Source organism: Nanorana parkeri, unplaced genomic scaffold (genome assembly GCF_000935625.1).
Source record: "Nanorana parkeri isolate BGI_ZX_2015 unplaced genomic scaffold, ASM93562v1 scaffold388, whole genome shotgun sequence".
In the NCBI taxonomy this organism is placed as follows: domain Eukaryota; kingdom Metazoa; phylum Chordata; class Amphibia; order Anura; family Dicroglossidae; genus Nanorana; species Nanorana parkeri.
Window position 1 is genome coordinate 1,227,842 of NW_017306656.1, and position 20,746 is coordinate 1,248,587.

The 20,746-nt window shown below is 41.0% G+C and overlaps 1 protein-coding gene across 1 annotated transcript in view; it reads right to left on the reverse strand.

Annotated features, from left to right (window-relative positions):
* The window catches only part of FER (FER tyrosine kinase), a 153,183-nt gene that overhangs the window by 126,121 nt on the left and 6,316 nt on the right, over positions 1–20,746 (reverse strand). Inside the window, exons 4-8 of the mRNA XM_018559316.1 lie at positions 17,249–17,432; positions 13,093–13,230; positions 12,477–12,596; positions 7,368–7,490; positions 2,633–2,822 (exon numbers count right to left, since the gene is read on the reverse strand). Of these exons, the coding sequence (XP_018414818.1) occupies positions 2,633–2,822; positions 7,368–7,490; positions 12,477–12,596; positions 13,093–13,230; positions 17,249–17,432 (755 nt within the window). The remainder of the gene's footprint in view (positions 1–2,632; positions 2,823–7,367; positions 7,491–12,476; positions 12,597–13,092; positions 13,231–17,248; positions 17,433–20,746) is intronic.

Sequence of the window (20,746 nt, forward strand, 5' to 3'; positions counted from 1 at the left end):
GAGCAGCTTTCCGGCCGGCCGTTGTATTTACACGGCCGGCCGGGAGCTTTACATTGATTACTAAGCGAGCTGTCACTGCCGTTGCCGGTCCCGAGATCCGCTGTGTCCGGAGATCAAAGGGAGATCAGCACGACCTCCCTTTGATCTACTCTCCAGTCCCGGAATGCAGAATGTGATGTATATTACATCACTTCCTGCATTCAGTGTCACTTTCCAGCTACATAAGCTGATGAAGCAGATCTCTCTGGGGTCCCTAGGTAACATTGGGGTTCTTGGAGACCCCTGATGTCTTCATAAAGAGGACCTGTCATGTAAATTGGCTATCACATAGGGGGCTTCTTAGCCCCCCATGTGATAGCAATAAAGTTGTGTTAAAAAAAAAAGTCATACAAAAATGAATCAAAAAAATAAAGAAGCATAAAAAAAAAGTCCTCCGCCCCCCACATACACATGTAGATATGCGTCGGGTGTGCCTACGTGCGAAAACAACGATTGCGCCTATTGTGCCGCACATGTTACATATAACCGCGAACGTCAGAGTGCGAGCAATAATTTTAGGGCCTTTAAATTACCGATAACACTAAACTGATGAGCGGTAAAATCGTTTTAAGCGTCGCCTATGGCCAATTTCCAGTGTGGTAGTTTTTTTTGCGATTTTGCGGCCGCTCCCAATTTTAAGGCTTGACATGTTTGGTGTCTATTTATCCGACGTGACCTCGTCTTTTATATTTAACCAAAAATATGGATTGGAATAGATGTTTTATAACATAACGCAGGGGGAGGAAAATTTAATTCTACATTTACGGTACTTTTTTCATTATATAGTAAAAAATAACCCACCCATAAATTATTATTGATCGGTAAGAGAGCAAAAACATACCGCCAGTCCGCTCATTTCACGATCATCTCCCTGCAGAGAGCGGTGACTGTCACTCACCACACTGCACTGGGATCACCCCTCCCCTCTCTGATCCTCCAGCACTGACTGGAGGGATGGACGGGAGAGGAGCCGGGGCATATTAGGCAGAGCCCGCTGTCGAATAGCCAGCAGGGTGGATCTCAACAGTATTGTCGGGATCGTTCAGCGGCTGCGGCACTCTCAGCACATAGTGGATAATAGCCCTCTTTATACTGAATTTTAGGTCATGGGAGGATGATAGTCCTCCCATGACCCTAACGAGAACTATGGGATAAAAAGGTTACCCCATAGTTTAAGGTAAAAAAAAAAAAAAATTAATTTAGCCTTTTGTTTACTAAGAAGTTGCAAGGAACCAAGCAGTTGTTACAGAACTGTATAGGTTATGGCATTCTATCTCATTAAATCCAGAAAACCAAAACAAACAATTAAGAATTACGAATAGCTTTATACCCATCTCTGTTTTTTCCAGATTCTCTTTATAAAAAGACAGTGTATTGGTCCACAAAATTGTGAGCTTGCCTTGACATCTTACCTTTCTAATAGGCAAACTAGCCCTTGCACATAAGGAACATAAAAATAAAAAAAACCACAGAAGTTCTTGGGGGAACATTGCAACTTTTATTCTGACTGGATGACTGGAGTACTTCTTTAAAAGATAACTTTTTGGAAGAACAAAAAATTGTTGATTATCGTTCTGTGACGTTACCTAATTTTCATGGCAAAAATGTAAAGCTGTAGTTAGGGCCAGGCTTGCTAAGAGCAACTATTGCAATCTGAAAATTATTTATACCCCTTGCCCTAAACATAACTGCACTTGCAAGTTCCTTGCCCTCAGGACTAAATGTTTTACTCTGCACCTGTTTTTAAGCATTCTCCAGGTTTGCTCTGTTATAGTGAACATGTGGGAGTGTACAGAGAGGCAGGGATGCTTCTGGGTAGTCATCAGATGGTGATGACCATGTGTACACAGACTGTGCTCTGAGAGCATATGTTTTAGATGTAAAGAGATCGAGAGCAAAAAAGCAGGGATAAGGGCAGGCACTCAAGTGCAGAAATCTCTAAGGCCTTGTTCACACCAAGCGCGTTCCAGAAGCAGAGCAGTTACAGACCGGAGTAAAACTGCATCCAATGTATTCCAATGGTATTTTTAGCTCCAGTTCACATGGCAGCATTCAGTTGGACCTGCTCTGGAACGCATGCAAACGCACTGGAACGCACTGAAAGCCCATTTTAAACTTAAAAAAAAGAATTTTCCCCAAAAACGGCCTCGAACGCATCAAAAACGCGCCAAAAAACATGACAAAAACGCGGCACAACCTACTGAACTGCGTGTGCAGAAACTCATGCAGATCTGCTCTGCATTTGGTGTGAACAAGGCCTAACAGATGGGGGGAAAAAATGTGTAATCACAAAACTATTCTACTGACCAACCCCAAAAAAACAAAAAAGCGTTCTTACCCTTGAAAAAGGGACCCTAAACAACCTAATATAACCATTTGATGTCCTTTGCCTTCAGAAAGTAAAGACTAGACAGCTATTAACCTGTACAAATAATATACTAAAAAGAACACACAGATTACCAAGTATATATAAAAGGGTGACCACACTTTGCACAGACACACACAAACCCATCTTCTCATTTGTTCAACTGATAGCACAACACAGATCTATAAAACTTTCCAGTTCTGAAATGATTTCCAATAACTCGCTCACCATAGAAGTTACAGATCTGGCATCTTCCTCATAATTCACTACAGGGGGAGGTTCTTTCCCATCATTGTCTTGCACCTTTTGATCCAGTAGCTCTTTCTGGGCAGTTAGTTTTGCTTCTGTGCATTTCAAATGTTGGATTGTCTGCTTTAGCTCTTCAAGTGCTTGTTTGCGGCTCAAGAGAAGCACAACACTGGAGAGAAAAAAAATGTTAATTAAAACAGGACATATGTCAGATTAGACAAATTGTTTTAAAAAAGATAATTAAAAATCACAAAAATGTTAGCATGTTTATAATGATAAATGGTTTATACATAGAAGCTATTAAATATAACCCAGTGATGCGGATTTATTAAAGGATTTTAGAATGTTAGCACAATGTGAGAAGATTAACTTTAATTATCCAATTGCATCAAAAGAAAAAAAGGATTTTTACATTAAGTACAAAAATCCTATTTTCTTTCTCATTCTTTGAGGGACACAGGAAAACATTTACAGTTGCAACGTCTAAAAGTAGTGCATCTGAGGGATGGGCAAACCACAACAACTGCTAATATTCTGAACAAACCCAAGAGCCGCCTGAAGGACCAATGTCTGAATCTAACAATAAATAAGGTCAAACACCCTGCTTAACAGGGGGACCAGGAAACACATGGAGGACATTGAGTCACCATTAGAGGCGAAATACTCCATACAGAAAAGAACAGAGAAACCAGGATCAAGCAAGAAGCAGATTAACATCTGCTGACATGCTTCAGTCCAACTGGTCTTTTGTCATAGCACCTAAAATGCACATAAGATCTACGTTGAAGCGTAAACTTCTCCATGGCCAGAAGCTAACAGTTGGGAGGAACTAGTTTCCAGAAGGTGGCCCTCCAAGGCATCAGTGCAGGTCGAACTGAGGCAAAAATAATCAGACTGCCTCTCCTGAGGCAGGAAGGGCTCCTGTTCCTTTTCGGTGGTGAAGACACATCAATACTTACAGTGTGTCCAACCTGGTAAACCTACCTAAAGTGGGATCCCATGATGTATAAGGACCCTCAGTATCACTGAGGTTAAGTTCTGCCTAAAGTATGTAGATGTAATACCCATAACGTTAAATACTTTTTTTGTGCTTTTCAAGAAATCCATTACACTTTTAAAATGTAATGAATGGAAAAAAGTGAGTGTATGGGTGTGTGCATGAATGAACCCTTAATGCAAATGTTTGCTAGACCACAATACCTGCTCAAGCTGGCTAACTGTATAAAAGTGTAAATCCTAAAAATGAACTTGAAATCAGTGATCCTGAAAGAAACCCACTGCACTCTTAATTTCCTGAGAATTTTGCCTCAGCTGCACTGATATTTTAAACAAAATAATCAGCACTGCCCAGTTCACCTCCGAAAAAACAGATCAGGCCCCTGTTACGGAGATCAAAGGGAGGCGTTCTGCAGTCTAAATCAGGATCAAGTGACCAAGGGTGACACCACTGCTCCTCCACACAATGTGGTTGACTTGTTCACAATTGCATTAGCGCATTCAAAATGAATGGAACTGCAAAGCACAATACCCTAAAACACCAAAATGTTTAAACTAGATACATTGGTTACATTCCAAAAGCAAGTGTACCACTTAAACATGTCAGTTGTATCCTAGGTTTACACATGAGACATTACACACTTGTAGTGCACCAAGGCAAATCACTGCTAAACTCATCTCTTGTTGTCAGTAAGCCCATGTTCATGGATTACCATCTTTCTCCTGATATAAAGGTATGGAATGGTTTTCCAAACCCACCCAGATAGGTCTGATGTAAAACCAAAAATGTATAAAAAGGGTAAAATTATCGTTGCCCAAAGCAAATAATCAGCTTTTCAAAACAAACTGAAGCCGATTAGTTACAGACAAAAAGATATATTACCTGTAGCACATTATGCAAACATCAGACCCATGGCGTTGAGCATGCATGCAGATGATGTCATAAGGCAGAACGCACCAACATACAAGAACACCAATTTCCGGCCTCCCCAGCATTAATTTTTCACCTGGCTTAACCCCTTCGTGACGGGAGACGTACACTGTACATCCCGGCACTTTGTGCCTATATGACTGGCCACGTGCACTGTGCGTGACAAGTTATTTAAGGCTCTCCAATGCCGGTAACTGCGGATTCTCAGCGGGTACCAGTCATTAATGAATGCCTCAGTATTTTTGGCTATATCACTTCTCATCGTCTAGGCACGATCAAAGAGCTTTAGTGAGATATGAATCTGACATGCTGTCAGGATCAGTCTCTAAGTTTATTATTAGCTGTTCCTAAGTTTGGACCAGCCTTATAGCCCTAAAAATCAATATATATAATACATTTAGTAAGAAAGTATATTACTGCTGTGGAAGAATCACACAGCAAAAATGTAAAAGTCAGTCATTTATGAACAGAAACTGAAAACAAGCTCAGTCATGAAGGGGTTAATATGTGCTGTTGTGTGGAATCACACTTCTTATAAAATTGGATTTCATGAAGTGCATGCACAATTCAGTGTAACAAAAATCCACAATTACAGATAAAAAGATCTGTTAAATTGACCAAACTTCTTGCAGTCATGTCTAATCATGATATACCAGGCCCAATTAGATGACATGAAGCAGCATGCTGCACCTGGCTTTTGGCTAAATGAAAAATAATGAAAACTAGCACTACACCAACACCATTTTTTCTAGACCGAGTAAGAGTACCAATACTTTTCCTCAAGTACTCACCGATACCAATTACTGATACTTTTTATTAAAGTGTCATGTGACAGTTTTTCTAAAACAATGCAGTCTAATAATTTTAGGACAGTGGTAAAGTGCCAGGGCCCGGTAGCAGCTGCAAACGCTGCCACCCTGGTAGTTCTGCCACGGATTCCAAGCTGAAGAGTAACTACACATCTCAGCAATACAATATATAGGAATGTAGAACCCCTCCAGCTATAGAGGACTAAAAAACCCACCAATACATCATACAGCAATGCAAAATAATGCAGAATAATATAAAGCTACACACTCCGTGCTGCTCCTGGGGGCCGGCCTGACGTCTCCAGCAGAGGATCTCAGGTGGCTATGCGGCATCTATGGTGGGCTATGGTGGAGGTCTCACCAGGGGTTGCATAATTGGTCTTGCAGGTGGCGTTGTTACACAGGAAGGAGGAGATGATTTGCGGATGGCACTGTAAACAAGCACAACGATTCACAGGGAGGCTGCTGGGACCTTGCTGGTGTCCTCAGCAGCCTTCCTGTGAACAGCGACACCTGTTTACAGTGCCAGATTCAGTTTAAAAGTGCCGCTATCAGCGCTTAGTATCAGGGTATTTTCAAGAGTATTACTCATGAAAATGCCTGATATTGGTGCATCTCTAATGAAAACCCAACTGAAGCTACAGTTGAAATCCGGTTATTATATTCCTGGTGCATAGAAAAGCCTGTCCCTGCCAGCTTGCTGCTGAGAAGAGCCTTTGTTCTTTGTGTGGAAGCACTGTTCCCTTTGCAGATGTCAGACACATCACCCTACCTTTATCTCAGCAGGAGGCATGTTGGACCTCAGCAAAGAGATCGCTGCTTCCACAGAGAGATCAAGGGGCCTTCTCTGCACCATGCTGGCAGCACACAGGTTCTACCCAGTGGCTGATTTTTAAAGAAAACCAAACTGCAAAGGTGCCCATACACCTTACAACCATCGCACGACTTCTGCTGTGCGATGGTTGTAAGGTAATTAAAATGTCGTACGATCTACCCATCTTGGACAGGCAGATCGTACTTGCGATCAACGCAAGCCCTCCCCACTGAGGGGCCGGCTTCCGATGATTCCAATGCTGAGCAGGCGCACACCGGCCCGTGCGGCATTTGTTTTCCGAACACGGCACTAACCCGCGGACAATCTTATGATTTTCGGTAGGTTTTAAAGCGTGCTCGGGAGACAAAAGACGTGCGACCGTACATTAGAAACGGCCGCACGCCTTCCATACACCTGCCGATTATCGTACGACCGCGGGATCACCCGCGATTATTGTACGATAATCGGCAGGTGTATGGGCACCTTTAGACTTTGCATACCTTTTATTTTAATGCACCTGGAATGTATTTAGCAAATATGTATTCAAAGTTCAATTGGGCTTTAAAATTGAAGTTCGGACACAAAACATTCAATTTTAATATAATCTTGAATAGCCACAAGGGATATAAATTCACTTTATATGCACTAAATGCCTTTGCAAACCCAGTAATAACTTTGTAAGAGTAGAATTGACACCATCACTGGGCTACACCTAGCAAGCCCACTCACTACAGGCTAAATGCAGAACACTAGAGAGGAGGGGGGTTGCAATACAAGACCAGTCACTCTGCACAAGGAGAGAGAGTAGCAGTGACTGGGTCTTTAGTAAAGGAAGATGCTGCACAACTGCACATATCTGGAGGAAATACACACAGCACACCGATATAAAAGTAAAAGCACAAATCCCTCTTGTACTTAGACAACATTTGCTTATTCAGGAGTTAAACTTTTAAGTGGCCTTCAATCAAAAGTGCAATTTTTCCAGTAACAATTTTTCAATGTAGAGTTTCACTTGCTGCTTGGAGTTGCCGTTTAATAAACAGTATACAATTTACACACAAAAAAAGAGACTGTACGATTTCCCAAGCCAAATAATAATGGAAAAGACATAAGCCTTCACGATAAGGCCGACCACCTGTTGTGCAATACGAAGAAGACACTTACTCAGACTTTTTTTCATAGGCGTTAGCAGATTCTTCAATATCTTTCTCTTTTTCAGCCAGTAGTTCCTCTTTGTTTAAAAGTGACTGCTGTGTCTGTGCAAGTTCCTCAGATGCTGTTTTCAACCTGTAAAACAAATTGTGATGTATTCTGAAGATGACACAGAGGGCAACTGGAAACAAGTAAATTGAGCCAGACATGAAATCTCTGTCCACAAAAGGTGGCATTTAAACAGAAAACGATAAATCCTCTCTAGTTTTAAGCAAGGAACAGCGGCGGCTTACACATTTCATTCTAACAAGGTCACTGGCTAAGAAGCAAAAAATATGATCTAATGGGACAGTGTGCAGCCTAATAAATAGCCCAATAAACTAGTGGTTTTCAAACGATATCAAATAAAACCGACGTGCTCTTTAAACCAATAATTAATGTTACTGGTTCCTATCAACTTTAAAACTATCTTCACAATTCAGGGATTCATATGGATTACGGTCTCAAAATCACTCTTCCTTTCGAAATCTTAAATAGATTTTGAGCACTTCTGTTGCTTGAACATACACTACAAAAAATGGTGCATTTTATTTGTTAATTCATAAATAATATATTCATTGGCTCTCCAAACGCAAATCTTGCTTTACCTGATCACACAGGAGTCCTGAAACCTTCCTTCGCCGCCTCTGGGCCCCAGTTCTCCCTAAAAATTGTTTCCCCAGACATTTCATTTTTTTCAATTTTTATTTACTTTGTAAACATTTTTTATTTATTTTATTATTTTGACTTTGTCTTTTTATTTATTTATTTTTATTCAGTTACATTTTTAATCAGTTGTTGTTTTTTTTACTTTATTTTATAATTTTTAACTTTTCCTAACTATATTTTTCACTTAAATTTATTGCTATCACACATGGGCTAACAAACCCCTGTGTGATAGCATTTGGAGGTGACAGGTACTCTTTATTGGCCCTGTCACCTCCAACACAGGAGTTCTAGCACAGCACAGCACTGTGCTAGAACTCCTGTGACAAGAAGGAGGGTCGGGGACATAGGCTGAGGGAGGTGACAGAGCCTGTCACAGCTCCATGTGTCCAGCTCCGTCACCGCTCCACGCCCCCTGCGCTGTCACTGCTCCACGCCCCCCGCCGTCACTGCTCCACTCCCCCCGCCGTCACTGCTCCACGCCCCCTACTCTCGCTTGCCCGGCGCCCGGGACTATATGTCTCGGGCGTCGGGCAATACGAAAATCAACACCGATGTGTAAGCATCTGCGTTATGTACCGGTGCATTTTCACAAGTACTTGTGAAAATGCCCTGTATCGGGCCCGATACCGGAGCTAGCATCGGTATCGGGACATCCCTATTTACAACGGTTAATTAAATCTGGCAGCACAGTACAGACAGGTTTAATTAGAGTAAACATCACTTCCCACAGCCCTCTAAACAATTGCATAGGGGGAAGAAAGGTGAGATTTTAAGTAAAAAGCACATAAAAATGTAAGCAACCATTCTTCATTTTTTGAAAGTTATACAATGTGAATGAGAACATCAAATAAAAGTAGGTGTTATCCCAATTTGGCTGCAAAAATGGAAATACACTTTAAGCACCTACGGCATTTACCTCCAAGTTGTGCCTGCTTTAAAAAAATATTTGGATGACTGTAAGAGGCTTAGCATTACAGTGGTGAATAGTACTGCAATGGCATTATTGATCATGACGTGTGCACAGTACAAAATATTCTATTCCCGGCAATAAAGCAGAAGACAAGACTGCTATTTGACTGCAGTTTTATTTCTCCTCTTCTCTATCGTCCTCTACATAACCACACAGATTCATCATGTCTGTATTTCATTTTTAGCTGCTTTTACACACTATTTTTTTACTACATTGCAAAAAAGAAAACCCCTACCGAGCACAAGTTGATATCCAATGACCGCAAGTAAAGGCATCGAAACCTAGAACAATTTCCATTTTTAAACCAGGGAAGAAAATGAAAGACAAAAAGAGGAAATAAAATAATGTATTCATTACACAGACTACAGTCCTTGCTAAAAGGTTTGAGAGTGACACAAATATTAATTTGCACAAAGTCTGCAGCTTCAGTGTTTTAAGATCTTCTTGTCAGGTGTTACTATGGTATACTGAAGTATAATTACAAGCATTTCATAAGTGTCAGAGGCTTTTATTGACAATTACATCAAGTTTATGCAAAGAGTCAATATTTGCAGTGTGTGCCCTTCTTATTCAAGACCTCTGCAATTCGCCCTGTGATGCTGCCAATCAACTTCTGGGCCAAATCCTGATTGATGGCAGCCCATTCTCGCATAATCAATGTTTGAATTTTGTCAGAATTTGTGGGGTTTTTTAGTTCACCCGCCTCTTGAGGATTGACCACAAGTTCTCAATGGGATTAAGGTCTGGGGAGTTTCCTGGCCATGGACCCACAATTTCAATGTTTTGTTCCCCAAGCCACTCAGTTATCACTTTTGCCTTATGGCAAGGTGGTCCATCATGCTGGAAAAGGCATTGTTGGTCACCAAACTGTTCTTGAATGGTTTGGAGAAGTTGCTCTTGGAGGATGTTTTTGCACCATTCTTTATTCATAGCTGTGTTCTTAGGCAAAATTGTGAGCGCACTCCCCTGGCTGAGAAGCAACCCCACACATGAATGGTCTCAGGATGTTTTACTGTTGGTATGACACAGGAGTGATGGTAGCGCTCACCTTTTCTTCTCGGCACGAGGTATTTTCTGGATGCCCAAAACAATCGGAAAGGGGATTCATCAGAGAAAATGACTTTACCCCAGTCCTCAGCAGTCCAATCCCTGTACCTTTTGCAGAATATCCGTCTGCCCCTGATATTTTTCCTGGAGAGAAGTGACTTCTTTGCAGCCTTCTTGACACCAGGCCATCCTACAAAAGTCTTTGCCTCACTGTGTGTGCAGTTGCACTCACACCTGCCTGCTGCCATTCCTGAGCAAGCTCTGTATTGGTGGTGCCCCGATCTTGCAGCTGAATCAACGTTAGGAGACGGTCCTGGCGCTTGCTGGGCTTTCTTGGGTGCCCTGAAGCCTTCTTCACAACAATTGAACCTCTCTCTCCTTGAAGTTCTTGATGATCCGATAAATGGTTGATTTAGGTGCAATCTTAGTAGCAGCAATATCCTTGCCTGTGAATTCCTTTTTGTGTAAAGCAATGAGGACTGCACGTGTTTCCTTGCAGGTAACCATGGTTAACAGAGGAAGAACGAAAATTTCAAGCACCGCCCTCCTTTTAAAGCTTCCAGTCTGTTATTCTAACTCAATCAGCATGACAGAGTGGTCTCCAGCCTAGTCCTCGTCAACACTGACACCTGTGTTAACGAATCCCTGACATGATGTCAGCTGGTCCTTTTGTGGCAATGCTAAAATGCAGTGGAAATGTTTTTGGGGGGATTAAAGGAGAACTATGAGGTGAGTGGTTTTCACTCACCTCATAGTTCTAGCCGACCTGTGACAATGAGACTGTCACAGGTCGGCTCAGTAGATCGGGAAGTGAGCGAACACATACCGACGTTGCTGTGACAGGGGAGAGACTGGCTTCCCAGCTTCGATCCTCCAGCGCTGATGGGCGGAACGGACGGGGTAGGGGGCGGGTACAGCTGGGCGGATCCAGACATAATTGTCGGGATCCGCTTCAGCTGCGGCGTCTCCGTATACAGCTCGCGGTATACTGAGCTCAGGGTGACGTAGAAAGTAGAATTTTGTTAAAGGGCACCACATTAAAAGGAGTATAGTAGCATACTAGTGAAAATAAGTGCACCGATCTTTGTGCATACTTTAGGTGCTTTAAACTCCTAAATCCAGAGTACTAAGGAATTCAGGGGCCGTCTGTCTGATTCCGGAGCCAGCAGGATTTTGTTCTTTTTGCAGCCAGCTCTATTGACAACCAGAGAAAAACCCCAAACGTTAAGGCGTCACCTACAATTGCTAAGGAGCATTGGTGACCTGGCTTCTGGGATTTGTCAAGCACTGCCTTAATCTAAAACTAAAATACAGAGATATGCATGGGCCTTTTCTATTTCCCACATCCTCAAGGCAAACATCCCTCTCCACACTTACTACCCACCCCTCTCCAACACCCCTTCTCATAGAAAAACTACAAAGCTGTCCAGACGTCAGATGCCAATTACATTGGTTGCACTGCCTAAACAGTACCCACCCATCTACTCAAGCAGATGGCCCTTATATTTCTATGGGCTGGTCATCACACTAGCAACATCAGCCAAGCATGTCATGATTGTCCATGCCAGACAATGCATGTGAATTACACCTGCACCTGAGGCCTGTATAGCTCTTTTAGGGCACTGTAAAAACTTGTAAAGGTGCCGCTACATAACTTGATCTTTATTTCATCTAAGCATGAAAGATCTGGATACGGTTTTTATAAACACCTAAACCTGCTGCGACATTCACTTAAAAGCATTATTTTGATTTTCCAAGCAATTGCTCCAATGACTTTGAAGAATGGAGGAACCATATTTATTGGGGGTTTTTTTGCATACTAGATGCTCACCATAAGAACACCACAGCAGAAGAAAAAGGCAAACAAAAAACAGCATATGGTTTATATATCAACAAAACCAAAATGTTCTCTGCAAAGAAGAGATTGAATACTAATATTTCCTGCAGAATCTGACACTTCCAGGAGTGGACTTCCTGGCCTTCAGTCAGCCGCTATGTCACAACAGGACACAACATTGACGTAGAACAAGTGAATCAATCCATTGAGAGCACAGAAAGGGACCAAAAATTTGACATTCCCGAAAGTGTTGGTTTTAGAAGAACTTTTCAGCTGGCATTTTCTATTTACTTCAGCATCGATCAAAAGCATGGGCAGCAGCAAAGCTGAATATTTAAATTTCTATCTTTGCAGGGAACATTCTCTTGCAGTGTTTCCTGGATAATAGTAGCAGCTCAATGACTGGTTTCACTAATTGCATGGAATTTTTCTGTAAGGAGTCCCAACAGAAAGAAACAGGAAACAGTTTAAACATGTTTATAAAAAAAAAAAAAAAAATTATTGAATTATTCAAGCATGAACAATACGGTTTATTATCCTCAATTAAATATTCTCTTACATTGAATTTAAGCTGTCTGCTGTGAGATTGTTCCATATGATTTCATTCGCCTGCAGATTTTCAATCTCTTCTAATAATGACACATCAAATTCAATATCCTCTTTCTTTAACTCTGGTGACCTATTATAAAACGGAAATAAAAGAAATAAAGAACATTTTAATTAGTCATGTGAACTAGAACAGATTATGAAAGATTTGCTGGTATGAAGCATCATCAAGTGTATTTTAGTTGTATGCTAGATAGACAGACCAGAAGACAATCAGATGAGCTCAGATATTTCCTTTATGTACTTTGATGGCCACACTCCCACCAAGACAAGTCCAAAGACTGGAAGCAGGAGTCAAGTGTTTCACCTCAAAATAAGCCAGTGTAGGGAAGAGGGATTACCATAATAGTAAGTAATGATGACAAAAATGACTAATCACCAAAACATCAAGTCATTTTTGGGAGGGGCACAAGAACCTGATTAACTACAGCACCTTGTCCTTTGCAAGATTTCTGCTTATTAAACCAATGTCTGTTCTATGGCTCTATCAATATGAAAGCATAGTAAAATGGGTTGTATCGCTCCACAGAATACAGTTAAGTACAGAAAACAATAAGTTAAAAACAAACCCGTTTTTCTGAATGAAGTCCTCGTACTCCGTGCTTGGATTTATTTCTTGAACACACGTCTCTATTTCTTTGTGCACTGAAATAATTTCATCAGACACAAGGCTGGTAATTTGGCAGTATTCATCAAAGATTCCTTTGCTGGAGTAGAACAAAATATTCACCATTAAAATAAAAGTGGTTGCAATGTTATTATTAAACACAACCTAAGAAAGATGTATGTATTTAATTACTGATTACTGGTCGCATAACACATTTTATGTTCAAATATTTTAATACCAGATCAGATTGCTCTTTTAAAGAAAATATGTTTAGACAATTATCCATTGCATCTTGTAATCACATTCACATATCCCAAGCCCTAAACTGAACAGGACATATACATAGTTATTCAGATTAATGGGCATTATTTCACTCGCCTGTGTTTACTTTACTGACGTATCAGTACTGAACAGGAAACTCATCCTATTCATTATTAATTACTAAGAAACAGGGGTCAGCACAGGCAATTGCTTTCATTGTGTCAAATCATGGACTCTACATTTGTTGCAATGACATTGCAAGAAAAGGAAATAAAGTACTAGGTTATTTTAATTAAGGCTGGCACTTGTCAATGCCCCCTTTCTGACTCTTGTACCTTGCTAATGGTCACAGAGGCAGCCATCACAACCAGTGACCAACAAGCTGAGGAGGCAGCCTGAAACCGGTCACAAAATTAGGCAACTCAAATTGAGAAACCGTGCAAAAGTAGGGGTTATAATAAAATGAAAAAAGCGTGTCAAAACAATCAGTAGATCCAGGAAAATCAGAAAGTTTGCAGCAAATCAAGACTCTCCTTGGAAATTGAAGGCTCTATTAATAAATTACATTGCCCATCCATTAAAAAAGGCCAGAAAGAAGAGACGAAAATAAGAATAAAAGCGCATTTGTTGAATTTGCATGGTAACTGTACTATCTCCCTTCGTTTTGTAAAGTGCTGAGCAAACTTTTGAAACTATATAAATCCTGAAAAATATTAATCTTAGATTTTTGTCTGCCATACCTCTCTTGAGGTGGTACTCCTTAGCCCCAGCGAGGTGCCCATTCATAACTATTCACTAATTAAGACTAATATTATACATCATGTATTGCATTAAGCCAACCCATTCACTTTAAATGAACCCTCAATGTGCATCTAAGCATCAAATAATTAACTTTTTTTTTTTTAACTGCAAAGCACATATAAAACATGTTTATACACTCGCGACTCCTGCCTACCTCCTACTCTCTTTTTGTCATGAACACCACCACCACCAGATCTAGAAAGGCGAATTTAGTCATCGGTCAGCATACATTTACCTGCTATGGATTTACATTATACTGACCTAAATGTTGCAGACTCAAAAGATAGATGTGCTGAATTGACTTCCACATACCGGAAATAAACACACGTGTGAAAAATGCTGTAAAGTAAGAATGCTTTCCGAAATATAAGTGCTAATAGTTTATTTTTTATCAATGAACAAAATGGAAAGTAAATGAACAGAAGAGAAAATCAAATCAATATTTGGTGTGACCACCCTTTGCCTTCATAACAGCATCAATTCTTCTAATACCGAAAGGGTAGTCACACCAAATATTGATTTGCACAGTTTTTGAAGGAACGCGACAGGTATATTGTTCCAAACATCTTTGAGAACTAATCCCAGATCTTCTGTGGATGTCAGCTGACCCAAATCCTTCGGTCTCTTCATGTAATCCCAGACAGACTGCATGATGTTGAGATCAGGGCTGCATTTCTGCATATGGATTTGTAGATTTGGTCAGGATCAAGGGGTCCTCAATGCTGAGAAATACAAGCAGATATTTATGCATTATGCTATACCGTCAGGGAGGCGTGTGATTGATCCAAATGTATTCTGCAGCAGGACAACGACCCCAAACATACAGCCAATGACATTAAGAACTATCTTCATAAAGAAGAACAAGGAGTCCTGGAAGTGATGGATGGGCCCCTACGGAGCCCTGATCTAAACATCATGGAGTCTGTCTGGGATTACATGAAGAGACAGAAGGATTTGAGGCAGTCAACATCCACCGAAGATCTGTCCTTAGTTCTCCAAAATGTTTGGAACAACTTCCTGCTGAGTTCCTTCAAAAACTGTGTGCAAGTGCAATCCCAAAACCCAGGGAGTTGGACAGACCCCTCACGGTCTACGAAGGGATGTGCACAGGTTCCCTACCCACAGGACATGCCATTTCCACCATTTATAACTTGATAAACACAGCCCCTACTGATACTGTCCTGTCCTTTGGGAAACGATGGGAGGAAGAATGGGGGGTAGTCTTTACGGAACAACAGATCCACACCATCTTCACCATGTCTTCCAAATCTTCTATAGCTAGCAAAGTGGAGGAACTTGGCTACAAAATATTGTCCCCTTGGTACAGAGTTCCCTGGCTCTTGCATAAAATGAGACCCATCATATCCGAAAAGTGCTGGCGCTGTGGCTCGGCTGCAAGTTCAATGTTACATACATTTTGGTCCTGCCTTGAGTTGAGGCCCTTCTGGGACCAGCTGCCGTCTGTTATCCAAAACCTGACCATGGCAGACCTCACAAGACAATCCGGCGGCCTGTCTCTTACACTTGTCAGCGACCCCACTTACAGGCACTCGCTCACACACCACCTGTTGGACGCAGCCAGAGCATCTATCCCTCTGATGTGGAAACAACCTCGTCCCCCGTCGATTGCACTATGGCTTTCTAAGGTGCAAGAGGTATACACCATGGAAAACCTAATGGCCACACTCAGAAACACGGAGAAGCAGCTCTTGTCCACTTGGGGAGCGTGGATCTATTTCCAACACTCCGCCGATCTCCTGTCTGGGGACACGAGAAAACTCACTCCTCCAGCCACCTCCATCCCCCAATAGTCGCCTTACTTGAGGGGATCTAGTGAAGGACACTCCACCTTCCCCCAACAGCACACCAAAAGGATTTCTCTCCCCGGGGGGGGGGCGGCGGTTACGGGCAGTGGTCCAGGTACCATTCTCCTCCTTATCTCCTTTTTTAAGCCCTATAAATCTTGCTTCCCAAAGTAAGTACTGCATCTCTATGACTCCGTCCCTTTCTGTCTTTTTTTTTTTCCACTTGCATATTTCTTATAACGATATATGAAAAGATATGAATAATTAGCTTGGCATTTTTGCTGTTTATACGAAACCACTTTTACTTTACATACATGATACGGCCACACAAACATACTTTACTGCACAATCTTAATGTTATTACCAATGTTACCGGCCACATTGGGTGTCGAGGCCGGATCTTGATTAACAGTCACTATGTGGATACTACAGCTCCTGGAACATTCCAAGAGTACAAACAGTGTAATTGTGTGACATGTCTCTTTGTACTTATGCCTGCATTATGTGTATTTTGTACTTGTCCAGCTAATAAATTACATTTAAAAAAAAAAACTGTGTGCAAGTGTACCTAGAAGAATCAATGCTGTTATGAAGGCAAAGGGTGGTCACACCAAATATTGATTACAATTTTTCTTCTTTTCATTTGCTTTCGTTTGTTAATTGATAAAAATTAACACTTTTATTTCTGAAAGCATTCTTACTTTACATAATTTGTTCACATGTTCCTAAAACTTTTGCACAGTACCGTATTTATTTATACACACACACTCTAAGGCTTGGTTCACACTTAGCGTTTTGTTGAACTTTTTCTGCCCTAAATAACGCTCCAAAAATATGCCCAAAATAATAATTCATTTTATGGCCCTGTTTACATCTGAGTGCTTTGTCCAAAAACAAAAAAAAACACCTGTCTCTGGAAAAAGCACATGAGCTTTTTTGGGTGGGCATATTACAGCTCATTTTGGCCCCATAGACTCAATAGGAAACGCTTGAAAACACGCTTTTGCTGTGTTTTTGTGTGCATTCACTCATTATCATCAAGGAGCTACAATCTGCTCACAAAAAAGCGCAACTTGATTTATGCGGAAAAAAATTGTGAAAACATACATCAAAACCATATGTAGAAACTCACAAAAATGTTGCCTTGGTGTGAACCCAGCCTAAGGGCATTGCGGACCTTTCATTCACTCAACATCCCTGTTGCAAAATAAAATTCTGATCCAGTTTACATAAACGAAACATATTTCTTACAGGGCTTTGATCATTTCCTCTTGCATGGTCTGTAGGGAATCTAAGAGAAGAGGCAGAGTGCAATCATAATACTGGTTCTGGTGCAGTTGGGCTCCTTTCAAAGCAAGAACATACTGATTGTGGAGCATGTGAAGTTTCATGGTAGCTTTGTCATAGCGGTCTCTGGCTTTTTCTGTTTCTTTTCCTACGTAAAGTACAATAAACAACAAAAGCATTACCACATTAAGACATCACTAATGATAGAAAATGCAAAAAAAAAAAAGGGAAGTCTATAGAAGGAAAAAAAAAAAAACTCAGAAATTTGCAAAAGGAACATATAGGAGAATGGTTACATTCTGCACTCTACATGATTTATGTTAAAATAAATGTAAAAACGAATTAAATAACTTAATTTTCTAAAGCACACTGTATAAAACAATTGTCATATTGTAATAAAATACAATGTTTTTTTTTTATTTTGTTGTATATCACCACTAATTATCACCTGCAGCAACGTCCTGTCTACATGCACTTCAGTTACGGCTCTATGTTATATTCCAGGACAAGCTTCTTGACAGCATTAACAGTAGACCATGCCTAATGTGTGTTCAAACAGCCTCCAATGGAAAAAGGTGACAATGCAGAAGCACAACTTGGAGAAAGGGACAAAGTGTTGTCACCCTATAATAAGTAGTGCCTGAATAAGGGCCTTCATGGCAGGATTACCAGATATTATATTGATACAAAATGCAGAATTAAAAATATTAACAGCAGAAATAAAGCTAATTTTTAATGTAAACACTATGCAATTCTAAGGTAAAATAGTGCATGCATGCCTGCAAAACTATATGCCTCGTAGCTCTTCCAGAAGGTCTCCCAGCTGCTGCGCAAGCACACTGCAGGACCTGGGATACTCTATGACCCATTTGCTTCAGCTCAGCAAGCTTCACGGCATAAAGGTCAAAGTCTTTCAACACCTCCCCTCTTGGTATGTCATTTTGTGCCTATGATTGGAGAGGAAGAGACCATCACTGCACAGAATATGGCTCGGCCAATCCCGCTCTGTGTTCCCTCTTCTCCATTCTTTCACGTGCTCCCTCTGCTCTTTCCCTCCTCTCCTTTCTTACCCCTGCTCCCTCCTCTCCTTTCTTTCCCGTGCTCCCTCGTCTCATTTGTTGCCAGCTGCATTTTTTACAATTTGTAACAAATGGTTTAACAAATAGTAGGAGAGAGGGAGGACTTGGGTATTTACAGAACTGCCTTATTACTCACCCAGTGTGTAGCAAAGAATTAAAAAAAAAATTCTACAGAAGAACTAGGAGCATCACTTTCCTCAGATGGTAACATACCTTTAGTATCTCTGAATAATGCTGAGGAACACACTAGGTAAGTTGCCATATAGATATTACAAAATAAGGCTAATGCAAAAGGTAACAGATTTGCAAGTATGCATGCACACACAATTTGTACTTGCAATTTCAGTCTTTGCATAACAAATGTAATTTAGTTCTGCTTTAAAGTAGCTTCTGAAATGACATGAAACCATGTTACGTTAAATGAAAAAAATCTACATTTGTAATTCTGGTTATTAAATTAATGTTTTCTACATGGAGAAAGTTAACGTTTGTCAAAAACACACTTTGTAATGTATCATTTCTTGCTTGAATTGAGCTTAAAGTCCAGTCCCACCTTTGTTAATGATTAGCATTTATTGTGGTAATGCAGAGGTGCAGTGATGATGTATACATGTGCACATTTTCATGGCTCACATTGCAGGCGCACTTCTTTTTTTAATGACAGTTTTATCAACCCCGAAGCCTAAAAATTAAAAAAATTTCTCCACAGGAAAATCAGACCCGAGTGTCAGACTGTAATCAGCTAACCCCCTTCCTGTCACTCATTGTAACTTCATCAGTAAACACTAGCTCTGCCTTTACATACAATACAATGTCGTGGGGGATGACACAATGACACATATTTCTTTCACAGCACAGAGGCAGAAATTTGCATGCAGCTATGAAAAGGACAGATAACAAAAACATTTAAGTTTTTGTTTTCATATACATCAACTGCATATGTCTGCTCCATGTACAGTTTGTGTACATTGCTGTCATATGTTTTTAGAAAAAATACCTCTGCAAAAGTGGAAATCGGCTTTAAAGCCCAACTCTAGGCAAAGTGGTTATTTTTCATTTGTTTTACCCCTTTAATAATTTGCTATGACTTGTTTAAGTCATCAATATCTTTTTTACTTCAATAGCAGTGTCTAAGCCCCACTGAGCAGTTGCCAGGAAATACAGCGAGATCCAGCTCCCCACTGTATCAGAAACGCAGAGGATAAACAGCAATTTTGGTGCTGTGCCTCCAACCCCTCCCTGTGCTTTGTCATTCACAATAGCAACGCAGAAGCTTTATTGTACCTTATGCCAAGTTCCTAAATGACATGCTCATCTAATCTCAATGTGAGATATCATCAAGAAGTGACACGTTGACACTACTAGACCTTAGCACCTAGATATAAACTTTTCAGGAAGGTTTAAATGTGACTGGTGACTGGAAAGTAACCCCAGTTCATAGTAAGGACACAATGACTTATCAGGCCTTTCTAACTCGTAGGAGCGCAGGAAGTTGCAAACAAGATCAAAGTGAATTTCTCCTAAGAGGTGAGATGTGTAGACTGATAGCAATTTTATTAGTTGATTAACCTCTGTTGGTGTAGCATTGTGGCCAAGTGATTAACACTACCACCTTGCAGCTCTGGCTTCTGTGTTGGAATCCCACCAGGCAAATTATCAGCTTGGATCCACCATGTTTACCAAGGACTAGTTCACACCACAAACAGGGTGTTTCGCCCCGATTTGGTGCCAGAACGCACTGGATTGCATCCTGTCAGGCTCCCTGTGTTTAGGGGCAGGAGGGGGCGTGGCGGAGCATTGGAGTCAATGGCACCGCAGCCACGCCCCCCGGTCACAGTGCGATCGCCCGCACCCAAACGTGTTGCACATCAATGCACTATTGAAAAATGCTGCATGCACTATTTTTTCTGATTGCACCGGACCGGAATGCAGGCATTGATGTGCCACGCGTTTGGGTGCGAGATCGCACTGCCAGGGGGGCCAGCCTATTGTGACATCAAATAGGTGGTCACTGCCACCTAACCTCTGCCTTCAATTTTTATGATGCACAGGAAGAGGTGATGCTAGTCAGAGCTGGCATGATTTTGTATGTCCTGGAATCAGGTTTGTTTTAGGTTTTTCACTGCTCTATTAGGCGGTTTTCAAACCAGCAGACCTAAATAGCCAACCAACTGGATACAGATTCTTTCAAAGAATTATTTGCAAGCACAAAAATTCAAGGACCTAATAAAATGGATGATGTGTTGTGCCATTATCGCTGTCAGGACTAGCAGAACACTATTAATTATGTCTAGTGCTCCCACTTTATCACGGTTTAGCTAGTTTATGACCAAAGGCTATATTGAACACCTTGCCTGGGTAAACAGGCATTCCAAAGCATTTG